Source organism: Gopherus flavomarginatus, chromosome 8 (assembly GCF_025201925.1).
Source record: "Gopherus flavomarginatus isolate rGopFla2 chromosome 8, rGopFla2.mat.asm, whole genome shotgun sequence".
Classification (NCBI taxonomy): domain Eukaryota; kingdom Metazoa; phylum Chordata; order Testudines; family Testudinidae; genus Gopherus; species Gopherus flavomarginatus.
The window spans coordinates 43,168,953-43,192,896 of record NC_066624.1 but is presented as its reverse complement, the minus strand read 5'-3'; the positions used below and the strand labels follow the sequence as shown (position 1 = coordinate 43,192,896).

General features: G+C 45.5%; 1 protein-coding gene across 6 annotated transcripts in view; it reads right to left on the bottom strand.

The window, feature by feature from the left end:
• Positions 1-201: 201 nt before the first annotated feature.
• AIFM1 (apoptosis inducing factor mitochondria associated 1) overlaps positions 202-23,944 on the bottom strand; it is a 64,993-nt gene continuing 41,250 nt past the window's right edge. For 5 of the 6 annotated variants that reach the window (XM_050964203.1, XM_050964205.1, XM_050964207.1 and 2 more), the window contains 16 exons: positions 18,832-18,922; positions 16,881-16,937; positions 15,962-15,994; positions 15,340-15,464; positions 15,067-15,197; positions 14,092-14,182; positions 13,303-13,387; positions 10,667-10,743; positions 8,804-8,912; positions 6,926-7,033; positions 4,845-4,933; positions 4,613-4,753; positions 3,874-4,016; positions 2,326-2,450; positions 929-1,125; positions 202-454 (listed from right to left, as the gene is read on the bottom strand). In XM_050964203.1, coding sequence (XP_050820160.1) covers positions 383-454; positions 929-1,125; positions 2,326-2,450; positions 3,874-4,016; positions 4,613-4,753; positions 4,845-4,933; positions 6,926-7,033; positions 8,804-8,912; positions 10,667-10,743; positions 13,303-13,387; positions 14,092-14,182; positions 15,067-15,197; positions 15,340-15,464; positions 15,962-15,994; positions 16,881-16,937; positions 18,832-18,922 — 1,674 coding nt within the window. In that variant the 3' untranslated portion in view covers positions 202-382. Of the gene's footprint in view, positions 455-928; positions 1,126-2,325; positions 2,451-3,873; positions 4,017-4,612; positions 4,754-4,844; positions 4,934-6,925; positions 7,034-8,803; positions 8,913-10,666; positions 10,744-13,302; positions 13,388-14,091; positions 14,183-15,066; positions 15,198-15,339; positions 15,465-15,961; positions 15,995-16,880; positions 16,938-18,831; positions 18,923-23,057; positions 23,186-23,944 lie in introns of all 6 variants that reach the window. The other variant, XM_050964206.1, reaches the window with a different exon arrangement.

Here is a 23,944-nt window from a genome sequence, read left to right as displayed (position 1 = left end):
AAAGCAAGCGAAGGATGGAAATGCCAAGCACCCAGGATAATACTGTGTGAACGTGTGCACTCAGTCCCAGGTGGGACCTCTGCAGGCTGCTAGAATGTGAACTTTAGGGGAGCAGACAACAACACTGCCTTCACCCTAGTGGAGCAAACAAGTGACTAATTTTTCCACAACTCCTCACATCTTTAGGAAAAAGGCCTTGAATTTAGAAGAATCTGGTTTTATTTACTGGTGCAAACATTAGAGTTCTAGATTACTGGAAATATTCACAAAATACTCAGAACACAGAGTCAGCGCTCCGAGGCAGGGAGAGCTCTCAGCCTGCAGCATGTGTGTCCCCACTTACACCGATGCACCCCAGCCAGACAGGTCTTGGAAAAGGGGCTCAATCTTCATGGATGTTGAAGAGCTTCGCTACTTCATTGAGGTCAGCATGCTCCTCTCCATCTTTAATGATCTGAGGAGACAGAAGAGGGCGTTGAGGGCTGCACATGCTATGTATGTGGAGTCCACATTTCTAGCTGCCAATAGGGGGTTTCCTACACTTCATCTGAACCACCTATTACTGGCCACTACTGGAAACACTATAACTAGGTTAGATGGACCAATGGTCTGGTCTGCTGTGGCAATTCCTATGATCTATTAAAAAAGACACTCCCCTGGCAAGTAAGAGTGTCTGGCAAAGGATAAAGATAGGGTTACTCTCCCTACAAAAACAGCCTGTCTACCTATTTCCCAGCTGGCTTTAAAGACAGGACAAGAAATCGCTGGTGAAGGTACATGAGATTCTAGTACTTAGTCACAATTTCCTACTATGAAAATGTATTCTGCTGCTCTGATATGCATGGTTGCTGCTGACACATGCTGCATACATGACACTTGATGAACTCAAGTGCGTCAACCACTCATCAATACAGAGGAAACATCTGACCTTTCGGGCAATTGGCATCCTGTTGAAGATGTTCCATAAGACAATTCCCACCACCACTTTATCCCTGATGTAGAAGATGACCCCTTTGCCATAGTCTTCTCCTTGCTTTGGAACCTGAGGTGTTGAAGGAGAGCTGGCAGAGATTGTAATCTCAGAGGCTTCTGCTTCCGTTTCACTTTCTGAGCGGATGCCAGTCCCTACAGCAAAAAAACAAAACAAAACAAAACATGGGAGAGTCACACATTGGAAATGTCATGCAAGAGTGCAGCTTTTAGTCTGCAAGGCAAAGCCCGTTGTAAGAGCTCTGAATTGCCTATCCAGACCATGCCAATAGCTGCAATGTTGCAAAATACAACGCACCACTGTGAAGAGGAGACGTGTCCTGGGTGAAATAAGTTTCTTTACACAAGAGTCACTTGTTCGTTAAGTGCAGTCTCTAGAAAATGCCTTATGATTTTGTTTGATATGTAACCATTTGTTTCCAAGACCTTTACTCACTATCTCCGGAATTTTTAGTCTTTAGTGATAAACTTATTCTTGTTTTCAAAGTGCTGTGATGTTAAGCAACAGGTTGATCCTGAGTGGAATCATGCACACTGGGGTGTACTGTGTTCCTTTAGGAACAGCAGACCTGGTAATTCTGTGAGTGGCCAGAGTCAGGGGTTGGCTATCACAGGGGAACGCTTCAAAGGGACTCAGATGCACCTATTGTTACCCTGCAAGCTAACGGGCTGGCAGAGCCCAGAGGAAAATGCTTGGATGGCTAGCAGGCTGGTGTAAGGGAGCTGACACTCAGCCAAGCACAAGCAAGGCTCCTTGACATTGGTGCAGGGGTAACAAGGTGGTTCTCAGTCCTGGGAACCCCGAGAGCCATCACAGCAGCATCCCCTGTATTGCTAGCCAACAATTTTTATACCAAGGTGAGCCACTAAACTGTGTTCCTACATCTCCCCTCCACGCCCCAAAACCTTTGGTTGGAGCTCACCCCCCTGCAGCAAAACAACCTGCCTTCTGGTGGAAGAAGGTTGGACACTGCTTCCTGTGCGAGGCAGAGGAGATTCAAGCTGAAGCGCTCTATTCTTTGTTTAGACTGATAATGCCGTCTCCAGATGCACAGATCACTGAACCTGACCAGAGGAGCGCCGACATTGCCTAGAACTCATTCACAAGGGTGCTGCTCCCCTCTCCAGAGTGGTGTGGCCAGAAGCACTCTATGCAGCCTGGGCTGGAGGTGAGCCAAGTTCAAAGGGCAGGTGTCTCCTGATGCTCAGCACCCTGCACAGTTCTGAAACCCCTGCTGCAGGCGAGTGGAGTGACTGCCTTCAATACATGACAATCTTCCACATATTATCACTCTACAGGCAGCTGTACAGCCTCCAGCAATGCCGCTCCCCTACCTGACTGCTCCGTTGCTGACTTCGGTGTGTCTTTTGCAGTTGCTTTAGCAAAAACTCCTACAGTGGGCAAGCTACTGTCTACAAGGCCAATGGCTTCATATCCGACGTCAGGGCCCAGGTCACTCCTAGCAATAAACAGAAACAGACCATCGCAGTGTCCCAGTTTGAAACATTAACTAGCCATTTAACAATCTGATAGATTTAAAAGAACCATGAGGCCACAGAACACCCAATTTCTCCAGAACAGCTTTGTGCCCAGATGGATTATCTGGTGGACAGAATACTAGAGGTGCCAGCCAGCACCTGCAGGGTGCTTTGGCTGCACAGCTCTCAGTGCAGGCATTTGATGGACAAGTGTAGATCTAACTGAACAGGGGAGGGGGAGATGGCCTAGCAAACTTGCCAGTTACTTCACAGTGAAATATTGCAATGCACCATCCCCCACGGAGCTGCTCAGCAATCAAATGTGCTTCTGGGTGGCCAAATACACAGGATCTACACAACGAGTGCTATGCCATGGTATCTGGTCTGGCAACACAGCAAGGGATTGAAGAGTAACTTTTAGCCACCGCACACTGACAAATGCCGAGTGAGACCCAGTCTGGCTCGCCCGTGGTTAGTACAGTTAACACAGAATGCTTGTAGGATGCTGCATGTATTAATCCTACTTAGAACAGCTGCTCCCATGATACAAGTTAATGTCTAAGCATTTGCTCAGACTGTAAATCTCCCCAGGCAGAGGAGAAGCATTGCCCAGTGTGAATTTCTCATTCACCACAAGAGGCGTTATCCCCTGCCCATCAGGAAGGACTACTGTGTCCAAATGTGTCATTGTGGAATAAGGACTTCGTTGATTGCTTCCCCCACAGCTCTGAGGAGGGGACATACCCAAGCCCCCATCCTATGGCAGCTTGAACACTGGGGGAAGGGAATAAAAAGGCTTGTTAAGGAGAAGTGATTATTCCTTTGTTGCTTGAACTCTTGAGAGGCGAGTTTCTTAGCCTAGGCAAGGAGTCCCCAACAGCTGAGCTTGGGTGAGCCCTAAAGGACATCTCAAGTTTTTTTTAAATTACAGAAGTTTCTATTATTATTTGGAATGGAAGACTAACTTGTGTGTGTGTGTGTACACTACCTGCTTTAACCTTGTAAATAACTCATTTATTTTCTCTAGTTAATAAATCTTTAGTTAGTTCATTACAGTATCAGCTACAAGGGTGGTCTTTGGTGAGAGATCTGGGAGCAACTGACCTGGGTAAGTCTTTTGGGACTGGGAGTAAACTGAATGTTATTGGGATTTTTGCTGTAAGGGACTATCTATCACAAAGGCAAGCTTTAGACTGGCATGCCCAAGGGGACTGTCTGAGACTCCATGGTACGACTAGTATGTAGGTAGTTCACACTTGTTACCAGAAATCTAATTAAAGAACATACAACCAATTTGGGACTCGTGCCCTGCTCCGTGACAGTCAGCCCTGAGGCTGACACTCATACTTGTAAGCCACTCTGGACAGTGAGACAAAAGGCATATAGAAAGAGGGAGAAAACTACCAGAACATTGACTGATGCCAATAAGGCTTAGCAGCTCCTGTCATGTTTTCTCCAGCTAATCTTCCACTCACAACAGCATGATCATGATGCTCCACCCGTCTTCTACCTAGCTTGATATCGTAGAAGCAGGCGGCATCTCCTGCCTAAAAGAGAGATGCACACAATGCAAAATGGACAAGAGAAAAAGCAAGTTAAAGAGAAAAAGAATGATGGGAAATGTTGCCCAACCATAAAGGTAAAGAAAACAAAGGGTTGCAGGACAGCCTCCAATTTAGCAGGTCTCCATGGCTTCAGCACTTCTGCCAGAACCAGGAAAACTAAGTTAGTTTTGTGGTCATACTGATCACACTTCAAGGTTTGGATTCCCTGCCAAAGAACCTTTGTGTGTCAACACAGGACTCCTCTGGCATTCGGCAAAGAGGTAAGGGGGTTACTGGGATATGCCAACTTCTCATACACACAGTGCTCATACTTGTCAAGTAGAAGTTTGCACACAGTTCTGACTACCGGAACAAGGTGTGCCAGCAACTGTGCATTAATGAGCTACCTAAGATTGCCAGGAAGGCCCCAGACAGTGTCATAGCTGAGATGCTGCTGCTCTCTACATCTTACTTGTATTGTCAGCCCACAATCCACCCATTCACCTAAACTGGATTTGTAATCACAGTTCTATGTACATGCTTATTCACTGCAACATAAACAGCAGATAAAGAAGAATCTTCCACCTGCACACACGTACCACCCAGATGTTGGAGCGCGCCTGCAGCTCTGCATTCACCCTGAACCCTCCAAAATCAGCGTCTACCTCCAGGCCAGCAGACTTTGCTAACTCCACATTGGGCTCCAGGCCCACTGCTGCCACTATGTGATCAGTCTCCACCTGATGGAGAGAGAAATTCAGACCGGTTATATTACTGGTTCCTTCTCCACATTGCCAAGTGTCTGGCTCGCTATATGCTTCTGGCATTTACCTTTCTTCCATCCTTCAGTTTAATTACCAGCCGGTTCCCACAGACACAGACGGACTTCACCACAGCATTGGGCATGACATTAACACCCTCTGGAAACAAAACATAGAACACTCAACTGGAGGCCAGGGGAGAAGAGCAGAAATTTCAGTGGAAGCCAAACTGTGTGGTGCAGACACGCAAGCAATGTACCACTTCTTGATTGTACCAGGCAGAATTGTGAATGGCTCAGCCGCTAAGGGACACTGGCTTCTCTTTGTTGTACACAGGATCCACATAGTCTAGAGTAAAAATGTGAACAGAAAGGAAACCAACTACAGTAGAGCCTCAGAGTTACGAACTTACTGGTCAACCACACACCTCATTTGGAACTGGAATGACACAATCACGTAGCAGCAGAGACCAAAAAAAAGGCAAATACAGTACAGTGTTAAACGTACACTACTAAAAAAATAAAGGGAAAGTTAAAAAACATTTGGCAAGGTAATAAAAATGTTTCTGTGCTTGTTTCATTTAAATTAAGATGGTCAATAGCAGCATTTTTCTTCCGCATAGTAAAGTTTCAAAGCTGTATTAAGTCAATGTTCAGTTGTAAACTTCTGAAAAAACCACCATAGCGATTTGTTAAGCATTACAAACCACCTCCATTCCCGAGGTGTTTGTAATACTGAGGTTCCACTATAACGAGTCTTAAGAGGATTGTTTAGAAACACAGGAACTACAGCAACAAGTGATTGTCTGTAAGGAGATGCAAGTTACGTGCACAGAAACATGCAAGGATTGGGACCTTTGTTTTCCAGTCCTCAGGCACTATAATGGATACATAGGTTAGATATTGCTCCATTCCAGCCGGGTACACAGACCATATAAGGGATCTTCTGGGACCAGTGGAAGAGAAGCAGACCAGCCCCGTCAGTCACTATGCCCTGCAGCTAAGCCCCACGCTCAAAAGCCCATTAGCTCTATTCTGCCTCCATAGTGGGTTGGGTGATCAGTCCTCTTCCTTCCTCCATCCCAATCCTCAATAGAACAAGAAATTATTCTAAAAGGAAAATGCCAAAGAAGAAAAAGGTACTTCAGACCAGATCAGGTTGGCCAGCTAATCCCGTCAGGTAGGGACAAACAGGGCCTTGCTTGCCCAAGATGGGAGGCTATGCAAGATGTGTTCCCTCTTCCACAAGTTTTGCTCCAGGCTAGATGGCTGAGGCAAAAAACCAGAGGCAGAATCCCAGGTTCTGGCCATTATGTTCGAGGCAGCTCAGGAGAAGGTAGGATATCAAGTCTTGAAGCCACACTCTGCTTCCAGAATGCTGGGGCCACCTGGCTGCTGGTATTGTTCCCGTCACAAATCAGAACAGCCTCAGGGCCATTACAGAGATAGCCATGGACAGGGTACCCCTGCCCATGCCCCCTGCACAAATGATTGGGAGGACGGGTGCCACAGGACCCACCATGCCGGCTCTGTGCTACCCAAGGAATCCTCAAGCAGCCAGGTAAGCCAGCTTTAGGACTGTTTTGTACCACCTAAACAGACAAGTTGTTCTATCTAAAACATGTCCTGTTCTGCTCATGGGTTGCCTGTCAGTGAATTGTGCTTCTTCTGCACCAGAAATCCCCTCTCAGCATTGGGGAAATGCTCATGCAGGACCCCCTCCTCTGGAGTGAAGGGACATTCCTTAGAGGTGACGCAGGGAAGGTTAAAACTCCTGCATGCAGCTCTGGAGCTATGCCTAAGGAGCATATGATCAGGTCCAAGTGAGAAGAACAAGCTAAACCTAAAACCTAAGCAGATTAGAGATTCTACAGCAGACGCATGAAAGATGGAATCAGTGACAACTCCAAAGGTGTCAGTGAGGACACTAATTTTCATGGAAGGAGATGTCTGGCTAAGAGCTCCTGGACAAAAAGGCAGAGGCTCTTCGCTGGGGCCAACCTATGAGGCAGTGCTCTACCACCATGAGGGCTGCTCTCATATACTTTACAAAAGTAATACTGGTGAGGATGGATCTACTCTACTGCTCCCACAGGCTACCCTGTAGGAGAAGGAGCTCTTAGGAAAGGAAGGAGTTAAAGAAAAGCTTTACCTCTTTTGACTTTGTCTGTTGTCCAGTTGCTCAGATACTCAGGCAGGACCTTGCCCATGTTGCCGTTCTCTGGGAACATCTGAATCACCTCCAGCCCTGTGGCTTGTACTGTGAAGAGACCCAGAGAGCAGCCTCTTATACCACATGGAGCTGGGCAAAACTGTTTCTATGCTTGTTTTATGATAGTTTACCCTGCTTAGACAAAAGGAGTTCAAGTCCTTTCTTACTGTAATTTCCTAGACACAAATCACTCTAGCCCTGAGTCTGGCTTCCAGAGTTCACTTCACAGGTGAGTAACAGAAGGGACTGTTTCAGGCCTTTGGGGTCAGACACTCTCTGGATCCCTGACTGGCACCAGCGCACTCTGGGGGATCAGACACTGGATTTACACACAGAGACAAGATTGTGTTTGCCTAAAACAGTCTTAGCGGTGTCCATTTCATAGAATCATAGATTATTAGGGTTGGAAGGGACCTTCAAGAGATCCTGGGTTTAGCAGGCATTTAACTGCCCCGAGGGCGGATTACCTCCACGCAGAGAGGCCTATTCTTTACGAGACCTGCAGAAGTTAAGTGAGGAAGATATTCAAGAATGCATGCACACTTGCTAGTGAAAACCCAACCCAGCAGTGTTGGGCTTGTGCTCACAGGCCTTTGGGAGAATTGCTGGAGTGGGGCTTCATTTACAAGGCAAACTTGACCTTTCTACAAGGAGCACTGATCTCCAAAAGTACTCGAACCCACCTGCTATTCCAGACAGCAAGCCCACAAGAGCCAGGCTCAAAGAATTGGGAAGCACTTCAAAATACTCTGGTCCAGTAGTCCAGGGCCCCATTAGCTAAGGAGATGTATGCGGGGCAATGGAGAGCCTGACAAATCCACACAGCCAGCCAAGAGTTCATGTGATAACGCACCAGACCACTACAGGCAGGCAGACAGACATCTGTTCCACTGGCCAACTGCCTTGACTGGCAGGGAACCCAAGCCCCCACCTTCCCTTCCCAAAATAAGACCAGAGGTTGGGGGGGAGAAGAGGGAAGGATATAATCTGAGGGCCTGTTCAGACAAATACGTAGTTCGCAGCAAGCTGGGGTGTAAGTCTACCCCACACTAGACTCTCATTGTGCAGCAGGCTATGTCAGGGGTGACCAACCTGTGGCTCCGGAGCTGCATGTGACTCTTAAGAAGTTAGTATGCGGCTCCTTGCATAGGTGCTGACTCCGGGGTTGAGGCTACAGGCACCAACTTTCCATTGCTCAACCCCAAGCCACGCCCCACTCCACTCCTTACCCCAGCCCTTCCCACTCTCTCCCCTGAGCCTGCTGCATCCTTGCTCCTCTCCCCTCCATCCCAGAGCCTCCTGTACACTGCAAAACAGCTGATCGTGGCAGGCAGGAGAGATGGGGAGGAAGGGAGAGGTGCTGATCGGCAGGGCTGCCGGTGGGCAGGAAGTGCTGGGGTTGGTGGTGGGGGGGACTGATGAGAGCTGCTGACATATTACTGTGGCTCTTTGGCAATGTACATTGGTAAATTCTGGCTCCTTCTCAGGCTCAGGCTGGCCACCCCTGGTCTACGTGGATCCTGCTGCCATGCACTAAAAGTTCCCTAGTGCACTTTCACCTACCTTACTTTGAAACACGAGTAGATCAAAGTGCACTAAGGAAGTGTTAATTCGCAGCAGCAGGGTCCACACAGACAGGCAGGCTAGCAAGGGGTAGACTCACACCCTAGCTTGCTGCAAACTAAGCATTCGACTAGACAAGCCCTCGGATTTTTCTGGCTCTGGGGTTTCTTAACACGTGCCAGTCTCATGTGTCAGTCTCACATGTGTTGCCTCATGCAAGAGACTGAAGCAAGTGGCCTGGTGCAATCCACTCACCCTTTCTTCCCAGAGCACAGGCCAGCTCACTACCCAAGAAGCCGCCGCCAATAATGGTGATGGACTTGACTTCTCTTGAAATTTTTTCTAGAGCTTTGAAGTCCTCAATCTGTAAGAAGATTTATTTCCATTTCAGATGCCCCAGTCAGTGACAACAGCAGATAGCATTTTGCTCTAGGCCCTCCCTCCAAATGATTTGTGAACATGGAGAAATCGGTTTCACACTCTAATTACAGGAAACACTCTCTGGGCTAAGAGTCAGCTGTACATATTTTCCCTTTTGTACGTTCAGCAGTAACTCTTGGATTTCCACCAGGGGCGGCTCCAGGCCCCAGCATGCCAAGCGTGTGCTTGGGGTGGCATGCCGTGGGGAGGCGGCAGGCAGGTAGCCTTCTGCGGCATGTCTGCAGAGGATCCGCTGGTCCCGCGGCTCTGGTGGACCTCCCGCAGGCGTGCCTGCGGAGGGTCTGCTGGTCCCGCGGCTCCACCGAAGCTGCGGGACCAGCGGACCCTCCGCAGGCACGCCTGCGGGAGGTACACCGGAGCCACAGGACTGGCGACCGGCAGAGCGCCCCCCGTGGCATGCCGCCATGCTTGGGGCGGCAAAATGCCTAGAGCCACCCCTGATTTCCACTGTGGTCTGATTTGACCCACCTGCAGAGATCCAGAGCACAAAGAGATCTTTCCCATTCCCGGGGTGAACCATCCCCTCATAACAATTTCCCTCCAGCCAAGATGCCTAATCCCAATTAACGGGGCTCCAAATGGGCCTCCATATATCACCCTAAAGCAACCAAGAACCATGCTTCCCACCTTCCTCCTTCCCCAGCTGAGCATGCCATCCCCACCAGGCGCTCAGCAGTTCAGGACTAAAAGCTGGTCTGCCGATCGGTAGCACACAGCACGGCGCCTTATTACTGGTTCAGTGACTGAACTAGAACAGAGCCCCAACTTCCTCCCATTTATATTTCAAAACAACACCAACACTGCAGACACAATGCACCTAAACCAGCGAGATCAGCTGGTCTGTGACATGTTTTTCATGACTGTGAATTTGGTAGGGCCCTACTTATAAAGCATGCTGCCCTTAATCAAGGAAGAACAGAACTATATATAGGAAAGGCCTCTGCAAGCAGGGATGGGATACTACTCAGGAGACATGCACCATACTGGGAATAAGGAGAGGGAAGCAAGAGCCAAGGAAGTAACTTTCCACCCCCCAACCACATTTAGTCACTACTGAAACTGAAATTTCTGTGCACTTGCGACTATCTACCAAAGCTAGCTGGTCACGTGGTTAGTGGAATCTTCCTAGACTTTTAAATCCTCTGCTCTAATCCATCTGGGCCAGAGAAGACAGGGGCAGAATGCTTTTGTGCTTATTGCACTGGACCGGGAATCAGGATATCTTGACTCAACCAATATAGCTTTGGAAAAATAATTTACCCTTGTTGTGCCTAATTTGTAGTTCCAATCTAATCTAAGGATAACCCCACCCTTCCCCTCCTGGGGACTGGAGGATGCTCAATTCGTTATTGCTCGTGAAATGCCTGGGAGATACGAGAAAGTCCTATGCAAAGGAAGTGTACAATTACTTGCTACTGCAACCCTAATTTATCTCTACAATCCTGAAGCGAGGGCTCTTATTTCCTGGGGACAAGGTGCTGGGATGCTAACACAGCTACCCTGTCAGCTCGCTTGTGGGCAGCAAAGCCGTATGAGGGACCTTCTAGTTACTGACTAAGGCCAGTCCCTGTCGGGCAAAATCTGTTAAGAATCCGAGTTAGCACAGACTGAGGGTAACAGACTCCACCATGACAGGCTTTGGAGAGCACACAAGGAAAAAAGCCCCCTTGGGATTACCTTGCGGAACAGCGTCAGCCTCTGTTGCACATCTTTCCCTGCTCTCTCGATTGCAGGAAGATTCCTTGGGGAACCACCTGATAACAGGAAAAGACACAACTAGCAACACAACACTCAGATGAGAGCACTAGCCCTCCAGGCAAAGCTGCAGAATCTGGGTTTGGGCTCCTACTGCTGCAGAACTTACTCCACCCCTGCTCTTCCCTCCAGCCAGACACACTCATATACATCTCAGCTCTGTTCAAAACACAGGGTTCAGAAGAAATCAGTATTGTCAAATGGGACACGGATAACTGATAAGCTTATCAGCAGGTATGAATAGCAATAAATAGCTCAAAAAACAGAGCACAGTAATTGTCAAACATGGCCAAATAGAACCCATCTGATATATTTACACAGCCTTCAGGACATTCAGAACATGCTAAATCTGCAGGGGTGTAAGGGGGGGAGAGGGGGGGTATCATAAGTTTCCAGCCCTTCTGTTTGTGAAGAAACTTTTCTAAATGTGCTTCAGTGTAACCGATGCAGGGATGTCTGCCTGAGTCTGCAGACAGCCTAAAACAAGCATTCAGAGGGATGGACTCTCTTGCCCTCTATTAATCTCATTGGGATGTTAGCTTTAGCCCATAGAGCAGAGGTCCCCAAACTGTGGGGACCATGAATTTGGGAGGGGCATGGAGTAAAGTTCAGGGGGGTGGGGAGGGAGTGCCACCCACCAGCTCTGCTCCTGATCCTAGCCCCGCATCCAGGGCTCCATTCCTGTCCCTGTCCCTGCACCCAGCTGTAGCCCCAGCCTCAACCCTCTTACCCCAGTATGTGTTCCCCCATCCTGGAGCCACGTCACCATGGGAGCAGGGGGCGGACACAGGGAAGGGGTGATGTGAGGTAAAAAGTTTGGGGACCTCTGCCATAGAGCTAGCTGTGGTATTTATTTTATTCAGCAGTAACACAAGGAACCTACAGGCCTGTCCCATGTAAAACATCGGCTTCAGCAGTCAGCGTAAAGATTGAGGCCTACAAAGTCTTGCACAGGTAAATGGCCTAACGGTCACCCCTAAGTTTTGGAGAACTGGGAACAGAGTGTGTAAGGGGCAAGTTTGTCCATAATGACAGCAACCAACCACAGGAACATGAGCTAACACCAGTTTTTAGATATTTTAGGATGGGAACATCTGCAGATGTCTGACCACAAGAGTGCCATAGCAACGAACTGACATATATGATAAGAAGATCATTAATATTCTAACCTATAGGAGAAGGGCATCCCAGCATTAGCAGGATGAGGAAATACAAACAAGGAAGAGGGGAGAAACCCTACTGAATATTCATTACACAGAGAGGTATCAGCATAACATATTATACAAGTTGTAGCCCATCCTATGTGTGGGGTGAGAGAAAGATGGGAGGTGCCAGGATGATGGCCACTGGTGATGGTGAGGAGGAAAATAATGGCTAACATTTCAGGTTGTTCTGCAAGGGAAGATGTGAGTCTGTGGATGTTCAGATGTGTTAGAGAGTTTGGGACTTTGCTAAATGTATTAACAAACTACTGTAATATAGAGGGGCTCCTAAAGTGTGAGTGTTGCAACTGTGCACATTGGGGCTCCCCCTGAACAGTAATTTAGATAATACTGGGGCTCATTTTGGGACAAGAACCTATCAAACCTCAGAGTGATAACTGGGAATTCTTAAGTAACCAATATACATCATCTGTAGATGGAGCTATCTAACTCTAAACCCTTACAATGGCACCCTGAATGACAACGTTTAGCATTTCAGTGCTAACCATTTCAGCAGAAGGGAGTGGGAACTGCTTAAGGGAGGAAATTGAAAGGGGAGAAAAAAGAAGGAAAACCAAGAAAGAGGTAGAGAACCCAGGAAGGAGGATTGAGAAGGAAGAGAACACAGGGTAAACAGATGATTTTCCCACTAAGTAACACTAAAGGTGGCAAGGTACTGAACAAATAATAGGTAAGGTAACAACAAACAGTTTAGTTACCACCTTAAGGTTGGTATTCTACACTTACCATGAGAGGTGGGGTGGTTGCACAATCATAGGTGATCTGCCATGAACTGTGTCCTATCGTCACACCCTGGCCCACTGACCATGATTAAAAAGAGAATCCAGCCCTCTCCACCAGATGAGTTTGGCAGCCTGGACTAAGAATCATAGGCTATAGCAGCAATGCCCCACTACAGAGGGGATTGGAGCTAGATTCTCCCCCTCACTCCTCAGACAGGCGGGATCTTGAGCCTTGCTTGGCACTCAGAGCCTTATGTCAGACTTGAAACAAGAACCTCCTTCCCATTATCTTCTCAGGAGTCTCTTCTCAGCTTGCTGGGCATGGCTTAGCATGCCTCCCCTGCTGTCCTGTGCACAGTCAGCGGAGAACGGAGACATCCCATGGTTTCTAGGGGATGAGCTGGACTGCACTGGACCAGACACAGATTCCCATCAGGCACATTCCTGTCCGTATAACTGTCCCAGACAAGGCTGCGCGGTTCCAGTCCCCATCAGCTCAAGAGTTCTGTATTACCGTCCCAGAGAACAAAGAACCTCCCCAACATGGTGCGTGACATTACCAGCAGCCCAAGAATTAACACGTCAGGGAAAGATGACACTCCATGGAACCTACCTGTGGCAATTAAACATTTATCATAGGATATCTGGGTTCCATCATCAAGTTTCACCACATTGCCTCGAACATCCATATGCACCACCTGCAAGGCATAACGCAGAGAGCAGCTCAGGTTTGCATGTCCTGTATGCACTCTGAGCAGTGGGCAGGCAGAGAAGCAGCCACAGAAGATACCTTAGCGTGAACAAGGTTTCCCTGTAGAATCTCCCTTTTCTGGAGAAAGGAGCCGGGGAGGGAGCATGGCTTCAGAACGAATAAGAGGTTTTAACTTGGCCGTAGCTCAAAGCTCAGACTGAACCTTCTCTAGGCTTGTTCCTCTCCATGAACGCTGACTCTCAGGGGAATGCTGATCAGGCACCTGCTATGATTCCATGGGACAAACAGGCTCACTGAAACCAAAGGCTGTCTGGGCTTGGCTACCTGGTATACAGGGGAGGGAATGGCCAGCCAGGTTCACAGGAAGAGGCCAGGCTCCCTACTCACTCCAACCACGAGACTTGTAAGGAGGCTCCTAAAGCTAACTACGCACACCAACTCAGGGTCAGGTGGTGCTTGGCAGCCTCAGTAACACCCCACTGCCATGCTTCAGAAATGGAGCTCCAGCCCAAATGTCTGCACAGCTGTTTTTAGTGCGTACCATGAGCCTGCACCTGTCAACCTGGGCTCACACTTCCTGCTGCAGGTTTTTAAATGCAGTGTAGACAGACTCTCAGGCTCTAAGCTCTGCTATTTGTAAAGCACTGTGTACATGTATGGTGCTGTAACACTGATTAATGCTGTACCAACCTTCTTGCCACTGAGGACGGCCACTCCACCATTCTCTGTATAAGGCAGATCACGAGCAGGTACGTAGAAAGAAGGCGGCTGGAAAAATATACTGTAGAGAAAAGGTGCTCCAATGTATACAGTATTGCTGGTTTTCCTACATTAGCAGCTACTCAATGACTGGAAGAGCACTCACATATCGAAACACACACAGGAGTTTACAAAGAAAAAAAAAAAAACAACCTCTGATATGTTAACATGCGTCCCTTGGAAATTCCAGAAAGGATTTTGTCTCATAAAACTAGGATGTCCATACTGTTAAAAACCAAGCCCTAGTACAGTAATGCTATGCAATGGAGGAAGCCATACAGGTCTAGTCAAAATTGCACAGAGGTTAGCTTTGCACCACATAATTGCATCAAGTTCTTTATGCTCATTTCTTGGTGGTTATACAGTCCAGCTCCAAAGTGTTCAGTATCTTCCCTGAAGACAGAGAAAGATACAGGCTGTAGGGCAACAGTGAGAGACACTCATGCTCTACAAGGTCACTTCACCATAATCATCTCCAGCACTGCAACATCCTAGGTTTATAGTTTGTTGCTTGGTGCTCCCGACTGACAAGTCTGTGCACAATCTCAGCATTTAAAGCCAGGGACTCAATGCAGCCAGTGTACATAGTGAACTAAGCAGCTCAACAGTGCAGCTTGCAGCTGTTATCTTCAGCACGAAGATGCAGCTCTTGGAAACTACGTGTACCAGCATACAGTGCTCCTTGAGCAATCTAGCCACAATGCATGGCAGGATATGTATTCTCAATAGGCTGTCCATCCATAGTGAAGATAAGTGCATGGAAATCTGCTCAATTTTAAGCCTAGTGGTCTTCATGCACCTAAGCAGGCTGCCAGTGACTCCCAGATGAGCATGGTTTGGTCACTCAAAGTGACATTAAGCAATTAATTCAATTCCCATTAGTTGTTGCATGCAGATGGCACATACCTTCTCTCTTTGCCATTCCACTGTTTGAATCGCAGAGTCTCCGTGACATTCGGATCCTCTGAAAACCACAGTTCTTTGGAAAGAGGAGGACGCATATATGGCAGGTCAGGATCTTCAGAAACAATCAGCACCTTTAACGTGGGAAATCATTAACAATCTCAACTATGTATACAAGTTGAGAATGGCAGAATGAAATGTACAAGCTCTAAAGGGAGCATGACATTTGGCTTTAGACATGCTCCATTCTAGAGCAGAGCTGTGCGCATCCCTTACCCTAGCCCCAGGATCACGAGCCCGAATGGATCGAGCAGCAGCAAAAGCAGCAGTGCCTCCACCAATTAGCAGAAAAGGAGCATGGGATGGACATTCAGGGCGAGCACTCGGATCTGTCTCTGGAGCTGCAAAGCAACAGATCAGACAGCCTGCTGTGAATACAGCAAAGCAGCTCCACCAGGAACACTGCCTGCCCCTGAACAGCAGAGGGATAACATTCACCCTTGAAAGAATCATGACATCCCTTTGCATTTCAAATACTATTAACTCTTTGGTGGGTTGCTGTCTCTTAGATATTCACTGAAGACTGCTCTTTCCAATCCCCTCACCCAGAGGGCTGCTTCTCAAATCCCACATGACATTCTGGGAGATGCTACCCTCCCCAAGGAACAGCCTGAAACAATGAAGGACTCAATGTGTAGTTAGCACCAGAAGAGATATTATGCTTCTTAACTCTGCATACCCAGCTGCCAGTCAGGCCTACTAAGTTTAGTGACTAAATCAAATTTTTACCCCAGTTACCCTGGGGAACCAACACATCTAAGAGGCACAGCAGAGGATTCTGGACAGAACAGAAGAATCCAATAAGATAGCTTCTGTTGTTGGACTTGTGCTCACTCACCTCCCTGCTCAGCTGTTGTCAACCCCTGCTCTGCTGTTTATAATAAAAAAAATAAAAAAACAAGAGAGAGAGAGAGAGAGAGAAAGAGTTAGTTAAAGGAACCCGCATAATGAGGCTGAATTATAACCCCATTGGGACATCTTGTTACTAGGCACCAAATGGAGTTGCTTACTCATTTGAGCATTGCTACTGCACTTAGTTGTAGGCTGCCATTCAAACGTCCATCAAGGCTCCTGTTATATTTATAACACTTCCACTAAAAAAATGTTCTGCTTAAATTCACATAGCTGGGTGAAGTGGCTGCAGCATATTCAAGGACTCACAAAGCTTATTGTTGGCACTCAACATGCAACTTTAAAAGCTTCAGGTAAGACTGAGACATTCTCCTTACAGCTCAGGATAGTAGTTTATTCCAGACAAAGCATCAAAGATTCAATGTCTTTGAACCCCACAGAATCAAACAACTGGTTAGTGCTGAGCAAGTGAAGTACTGCAACATGTGTGTAAGTCACACAGCCTGCAAAATGCTCAAACACAAGGGAGATAAGGCCACTAGAGCAGCACTTGATCCTGGTAATATCCTAGCATTTAACATAGAGACATGTTTGAAAAATGCCAAATTCCAAGTGGCTGCTTTGTTTAAATCTCTGATGTAGGAAATCTTTACATTTTAAAAGCAGAATCACTTACAGGCAGGATCAAAATTTCGCTCTTGCCATTTAGTGCACAGCTTGCAAGTAATCCAAATGCATGGAATACTTGAAACCATCAGGAAAAAATCCTGGGGGATGTTTTCTTTTACTCATATACTGAGATGGAGACCAGCTCATAGGAACATGTTTCTCCTACACACCTTCAAACCGTTTTAAGGAACATATGACTATCTTGCACACAGAAATACAACCGAGTTCAGAGTTACCAGGGCGATTCCTGGATTCCTTCTCACCTGTTGAGGCCTGGGAGGCAGCACCCACTTCTGGAAGAGAAGATACTAGACTTAATTCAGCAAGATGCAAACTAACAAGAACGCACTTGGGAAGCCACAATTCAGTTAATCTCGGGATTCCTCAGGGTCAGCAAGCTCCCCTCAGTGAAGGTGGTAAAGCTTCTAGTGAGTAACAGCTGCTGTCATTAGACTGCTGTTCCAACATTTCACCTAGAGAGGTCTCTCCCTCAACCCCAGCTCTGGCTTAGATCTGCTGTAGTCCAAGTTATTGGTCTCAATACCAGGGTAACTGGTGAAATTTGCTGACCTATGTGATACAGAGGAGGTCAGACTAGATGATCTAATGGTATCTTCTGGCTTTAATCTACAAATCCTTCAAAAAGCAGTGAATCTCCAACTTTTTCTTCCTACTGGCTTCATAAGAGAGCACCTCTCACGAACCTGCCCCTCACTGACCAGGACCCAAAGCCTCCATTGGCCAGCTCTCAAGAGGTTTCATTCATTTCAGAAAAAGTCTACAGACCACAGTTTTGAGAAGTGACGCTCTAAAACAGTGGTCTCCAAACTTTTTTTTTTACTGCGCACTCCATCAGTAAAAAATTTGAGCAAGCATCCCCTGCTCCCAGCCAAACTGTCGAAGCAAAAAAAAAAAAAAAAGCACCGCTCGGACTCCCAGCCGAACTGCCGAAGGGGAAGCAGCACTGCTCTGGCAGTGCTCCTCCTGTTGTGCACCCAGAAGGATCCTCTTGTTTAGTTTAAAGAAACCATAAAAATCTTAAGAATTTATGGTGGCTTTTTGTAATTTCTTAAATTTATCTAATTAATTTTAATCAAAATTGAATACAAAACTATCATACTGATGTTTATTGAGGATTAGATACTGATCCCCTTACCCAGCTCTTATGTTTTGTAGCATCACTGATTGCAATTGGACTGTTCTTAGAGTAAGGTGATAAGCAACATGAGTGAGGGTGTCATAATGAGGACATACAAGCTTTTGTTTTAACCATATCATTAACAAAAGGACAGCAGAACAGATTTATGAAGAATAGTTTACTTCTGAAATTTATCATTTTGTATTATCAAGTAGAATTGTATTCTTAGAAGCTGCGTTCCTTTCTCAGGTATTTCCTTTATGGGGTTTGAATCTAAATATACTGCACAATGTGGCAATAAGTTGTCAGCACTGCAGAAATGTCGTCCAAATGTAGCCGAACTGCTGAGGGAGGGGAAGAAAAAAAAGCCGTTCGGATTCCCAGCCGAACTGCCAAAGGGGGGAGGGGGTGAGAGAGAAGCGGTGCTACTCTGGCGGCGCTCTCCTGCTGTACACCCCAAAGAATCCTCTTGAATGCCCCACCTTGGAGACCACTGTTCTAAAAGATGTGCAGGGGCCTGTGTGTCAAGCTGCCATTTCAGCAGCAGTTTGAGACACTTGACAGTATAAAAATGTAATTGTGCAAATATAGTTCCTGAAATGGAAAGTGAGTTGGAAGTGGCTCTTGGACCACAAAGTGCTGCTGGGTTCACACAGTGATGGAAGGGGATGATCTACAAAATCCAGGAAACTTGAAATATGGTTAAGCTTTTATTTTTTTTTTAAAACGGTGCTACCAGATGGCCAAGAAAAGGTGTTTAGAAACTTACCTACGCTTTCCTCTTGCCCTTTTACAGAGAGCCATTTGGACGGCGAGTGCCACTGTGAATGCTTGAAGGCACAAAGCTGAGTGTACCAAAGGCTTACACACTAAAGGGTGACAAGTGCTCTCCTGCCCTAGCTTAGTGCCACCTTGGGCTTTTAAGAGTGTTTTGTCCAGTCTAGTTTTAGATGTCCCAAGTGATCATGATCACTTTTAGGAAAAACCCTTTCTTCGGAGACTCTTAAAAACTGGGATATAACTCGTACCTATGATAGGCTATTACTCACCAGAGGTGGACTTCATGTCTTGGGATTTCATAGCTATTGCTTTGATGCGGTCATTGAATCTCTCTTTGTCTTCTTTCAGTGTCTTGTACACCTGGAGAGGAGAAAAGTGGATGGCAGTTACTCATCTACCATGTGCATATTACTGCATCAATGTAAAATTGTGCTTCAACTCATTGATAGGTTTTTGTCCACTCTGCTCACTCAGAAGAGCCGTCAATTAAACAAAGGAAGCAAAATGCAGCTCACTGTTAAAAGAGAACACATGCGTGTGTAGAAAAGTCTAAAAAATAATGCATGTAGCTGAGGAATCTCAGATTCCTCCACTGTTCTATTCATGAGATGAAGCATCTCCACTGTCTGGGTACATTCCTGATCACGGACTAAGGATTTCTGCAGATGTCTGGGAGTCGGCCTCAAGATTTGTTCCAAGATGGACTGTATTGTATGGGCCTTGCCACAAAGACAACACAACCAATACAAAAAGAACGAGGAGGACTTGTGGCATCTTAGAGACTAACAAATTTATCTGAGCATAAGCTTTCGTGGGCTAAAACCCACTTCATCAGATGCATGCAGTAGAAGATACAGTAGGAAAATATATATTATACACAGAGAACATGAAAAAATGGGTGTTGCCATACCAACTGTAACGAGGGAAATTAATTAAGGTGAGCTATTATCAGCAGAAGAAAAAACTTTTGTAGTGATAATTAGGATGGTCTATTTCCAACAGTTGACAAGAAGGTGTGACTAACAGTAGGGGGGGAAAAATTAGCATGGGAAAACAGTTTTACTCTGTGTAATGACCCATCCACTCCCAGTCTTTATTCAAGACTAATTTAATGGTGTCTAGTTTGCAAATTAATTCCAATTCTGCAGTTTCTCATTGGAGTCTGTTTTTGAAGTTTTTTTGTTGGAGTATTGCGACTGAGATCTGTAATTGAGTGATCAGCGAGGCTGAAGAGTTCTCCGACTGGTTTTTGAACATTATAATTCTTGATGTCAATACAGACTGCCTCTAGGCTCTTTGCAAGGGTAGGCCATGGCATGACAAGTGATCGGGTCTGCAGAAAGCTACTCTGGAGCAGAGAAGAAAGACAGCAAGACAGGATGTACACAAAGCTGAAGCAAGAAAAAGCAGACAGAAAGCAAAGCAGCTCCCAAGCGCACAGCAGAGCCTGGACTAGCTGGATAGGGCTCCAAAGCGGCAAGCCAGAGTCTAACTGGGGAAGATGGCAACGACTGCTGAGTAGGACCATTCATATGTATGATGGAGAAGACCCTTGAGCACGGAACAGAGTTGGGAGATGCCAGGAGACAACTGCCTTGTAACCCCCTCATTTTTGTTCTCTATTTGGAAAGAGAAAGAGGAGAAATTCTGGCTGGAGAACTGCAACATGTACTCTAGACCAATGGGGTGAAAGAAGAGGACAACAAGGTGATGGTTTTTTGTTTGCTTGTGGACAGACACTGCTCAGAGATGGAAGAACACAATGAAAAAAAAATTCACTGTCTTCAGAGGACGAGTGAAATATTCAAGCCTTCTCCAAATACTGTAATGCCTACACATTCAACGCTAGAGACCCAAGTCATCAAAATCCGTCTAGTGGCTTACTACCTGTAAAAATCAGCACCACAAAAAGCACAGGTACTGAGAGTTTGACCTTCTACAACAGGAATGATACTGTGATTAAAGAATAAAGAAGCAGCAAAGACGCCCAACTTCGACAGAGCTAAATCCTTTTTGATTCACGGACTTAACAAGGCAAAAACAGAGTATGTCTCTTTCATTTAGGAGAAAACATTGGGTGAAGGCCTGGCAGCATGACTGGCCTGGAACGTGCAATGGTCCCTGTCAGTTAGCACTTGGGGGTCACTGTGAGTTTCAAGGAGGGAGAAAAGTATTTTTATAGTTCTTGGAGGAAAGACAAAATCTTCCAGAAAAAGCAGAGATCCAAGGAACTACTTGAGTCCCAAGACAAGGAAAACTTGTAGGGAATTGAGCCTTGTGTAGGTTAGCACTTTAAGGCATGAGGTTAACAAGTTTAAATCACAGCCCTTTAAATGCTAGTCTAGACAAAGGCCTTGGAGTCTCTGAAATAACTCAACTGTCTTGGCTTAGAAAAGAATCCACATGAGATCTTTTAAATGTCTCTCAGACACTTCTAGGATCAGCTGGTAAGATGTCAGTGTCAGCATGTCCAAGCAAGAGAACATGGATTTTTGTCAGGAACTTGATACTAAACACCTGTAACCTCTTTCAGCTGAACACCTTTCCCCACGGGGATTTCCTGAGAAGTCAGCCTGGAATATGTGGAGACCTGAGGAAAACGATAGCTGAGCACAGGCTGTATTCTGGGAGACTTTTATTCAGAGAACATATATGGAGGATATATTCCAAACCCAGTTTTCAAAAACTCATGTGCATCGGGAGTGGAAGAGAAAGGGACATTCTGGAAGTGGATCATACCAAGGTATCTCCCTGCCGGCCCCCTCCCCATCAGATAGCTAATAAATAAAAGGGAAGCAAATTAACTGTCTGAAGGTATTGCCTAGCCTTGTGTGATTATGTAAATCCTACATGCACTGCATTTCTCGTAATGCTCTAAGGAAAAGCAACTGCTACAATTTAACATACAATAATTAGACACCATAGTTTGGACCCTTCTCAGAAGGCATTAAAACTGTATACAAACTTGGATCTTTTCAACGTGCCAGTCAGGGCAACTAAAGTTGCAATGGCAAAAACCAAATGACACTGAAGACATTTAACAGTTTATTAGCAAAATATTATGCGATCCAAACTCTGTTTAAACTGAATTTAACAATTCTCTTGAGGTTTTGGCATCTCTCCTACTGCCTAGACAGTTCAAACTTTACTTATCTCCAAGATTAAGCTTTGCACAGTGAAGCAAATTAAGGTAAATTCTCAAATGAAATCCAAATGATCTCAACCTTAATGCAGAACTTGAATAAAAAGCAGAGGCAGACAAAAGCATATCTCTGGGATAGAAGCAAAATTTCAAGCATAATAGAAGTACTGTTTAAGAATTAGCATAAAACATTTTAAACTGTTATTTGTAATCAATTGTACAAACCCAAGGTTTGTAAACCTACCTCTGTGTTTTAGAGAGAGGTAGAAAAGTGTGAAGTTGAGAAATGAGTTAAAAAGAAAGCATACAACAAATCAAAATCTGATCATTTAGGAAAGTGGATACATATAGGTGCACATATTAGATCTGCCCACTTTAGGCACTACCTCTGGATAGGTTTTCCAAAGGGACACTGCTAAGTATTTATAATAAAAAAACAAAAGCTACTCTCTTAGCTATTTGACAAGTGATTTAATGCTCCTTCTGTAGCATAATTACAAAGGCAGGTAAATGGATTGCCTCCCTTTTTCTAATAGACCTTGAAGTTAGTGGGTTACTTCCTTATTTGTAAACTTGGAAGGATTAGATCATCAGTAAATGTTGGTAAACGTCAATTTCACCATACACGCAACCAAAGAAAAAGTATTTCCATAGATAACTGAAATATACAGATAGGCAAAGACAAATGCTGCTTGAGAACTAAGAGTCTGATTTAAGGGTATTTACTTTGTATACTTTGTTGTAATGTTGACAGCTTGTGTTTTAACATATATAAAGTCTTAATTTTTGAATATCAATATCTAGCATTAAGAAAAATATTGTCTGGGTACCCCATAATTTTGCACAACTAAAAATCTGAAATGACAAAAATTGGGGAAAAATGCTTAAAAATATAAATGCATATTATTGGTAAAAATTATAAAAAATGAAAATCTAATTTTGCCAAGCCTATTTATTTGTACACCAGCTCAATAATGTCAGCACAAATCTGGTAATGTGACTCATTAATTAACTTTGCTTCCCTGCTGGCTATGAAGAAAAGCAAAAGACACAGTCAGTCCTACACAAGCTCTGGCTATTTTGACTTTAGATATTCAGTGTCAAAAGATTAAACTGAGCAGGACATTTCCCCATCAGAGACTTGAATTGTGTGGACAGATCGAATTTGGAATTGTATACTAATGGACAATGTTCCTTTAAATAAAACCCCAGAGAGGACACTTATAGGATTTAGTTAAGTTATTATATGATTAACCTGATATTAGACATATGACAGGCACAAAGATTTAAATCATGCCATGGTATCCCCCCACCCACCCATCCACTAAAATGCATTTAGTTCAAGCATCTTACATAAGCTCCTGCCCCAGTGACTGTTCCTCCTACAATTAAGTAGTACACTAGGTTGTTGCCATCTTTCCCAGGAACACCTGTAGACGTTAGAGATCTAGATGGGAGTCTTAGATGATGACACTGCAAAACTGTAGGTGAAGACAGGCAATGAAAGAAAAGAGAAGGAAAGAGTACTGAATATTAATGAGGACACCATCACACAGCTCTTGGCAAAGCAGGGTTCGTTCTCAGTTACCTCGCTGGTCAAAAGAAGTGTGGCTAATGCACATTTATCATTTCAGGACTTAAATACTATGAAAGCCTCTTCCCTTTCTTACGGGCATATTCATTTCAAAGTGAACATAACATCTTCTAACCAGAAAGGCTCCGCTCTGACGCAATGTCTGCTTCCCTGTGCGCAGCTGGGGAAGGAGATGGGCATGTCTCTCTCTCGAGGAAGACCAGTTCACACGCTGAGCTCACTTTATAGTTGGATTCTGATTTTTACTAAAGTTTTCCAGCAGGAAAGGAGACTAGGCAGGCAAGCAGCTTACCCCCCAGGCCATACGCTTAGTCTATGGTTTTCCACATTAGAACATGGGTTTTACTGTTCCCAGCCCTTTGTTCTAATAACTTTTCCACAGAATTTCCTTGCTAATTATGCCCTCCTAGAGGAGCACACAATTTAACATTTGGTTCTACTCCGCAAGGAAGCTTTTCACATTCAGGAAGTTCCTGAGTGGCAGACTTATTTATTCTAAAATTTGAGGGGGGAATTATTTCTGACCTTTCCCCACTCAGGTGCTCTACTTCCTGGCTGCAGCTCCATGACACAGATCAGATCACGTTTGCCAGGCAGTTGGAGCTGGCATCTCTGAATTGGGGAGGAGGGTGGCAGAGCACATCTG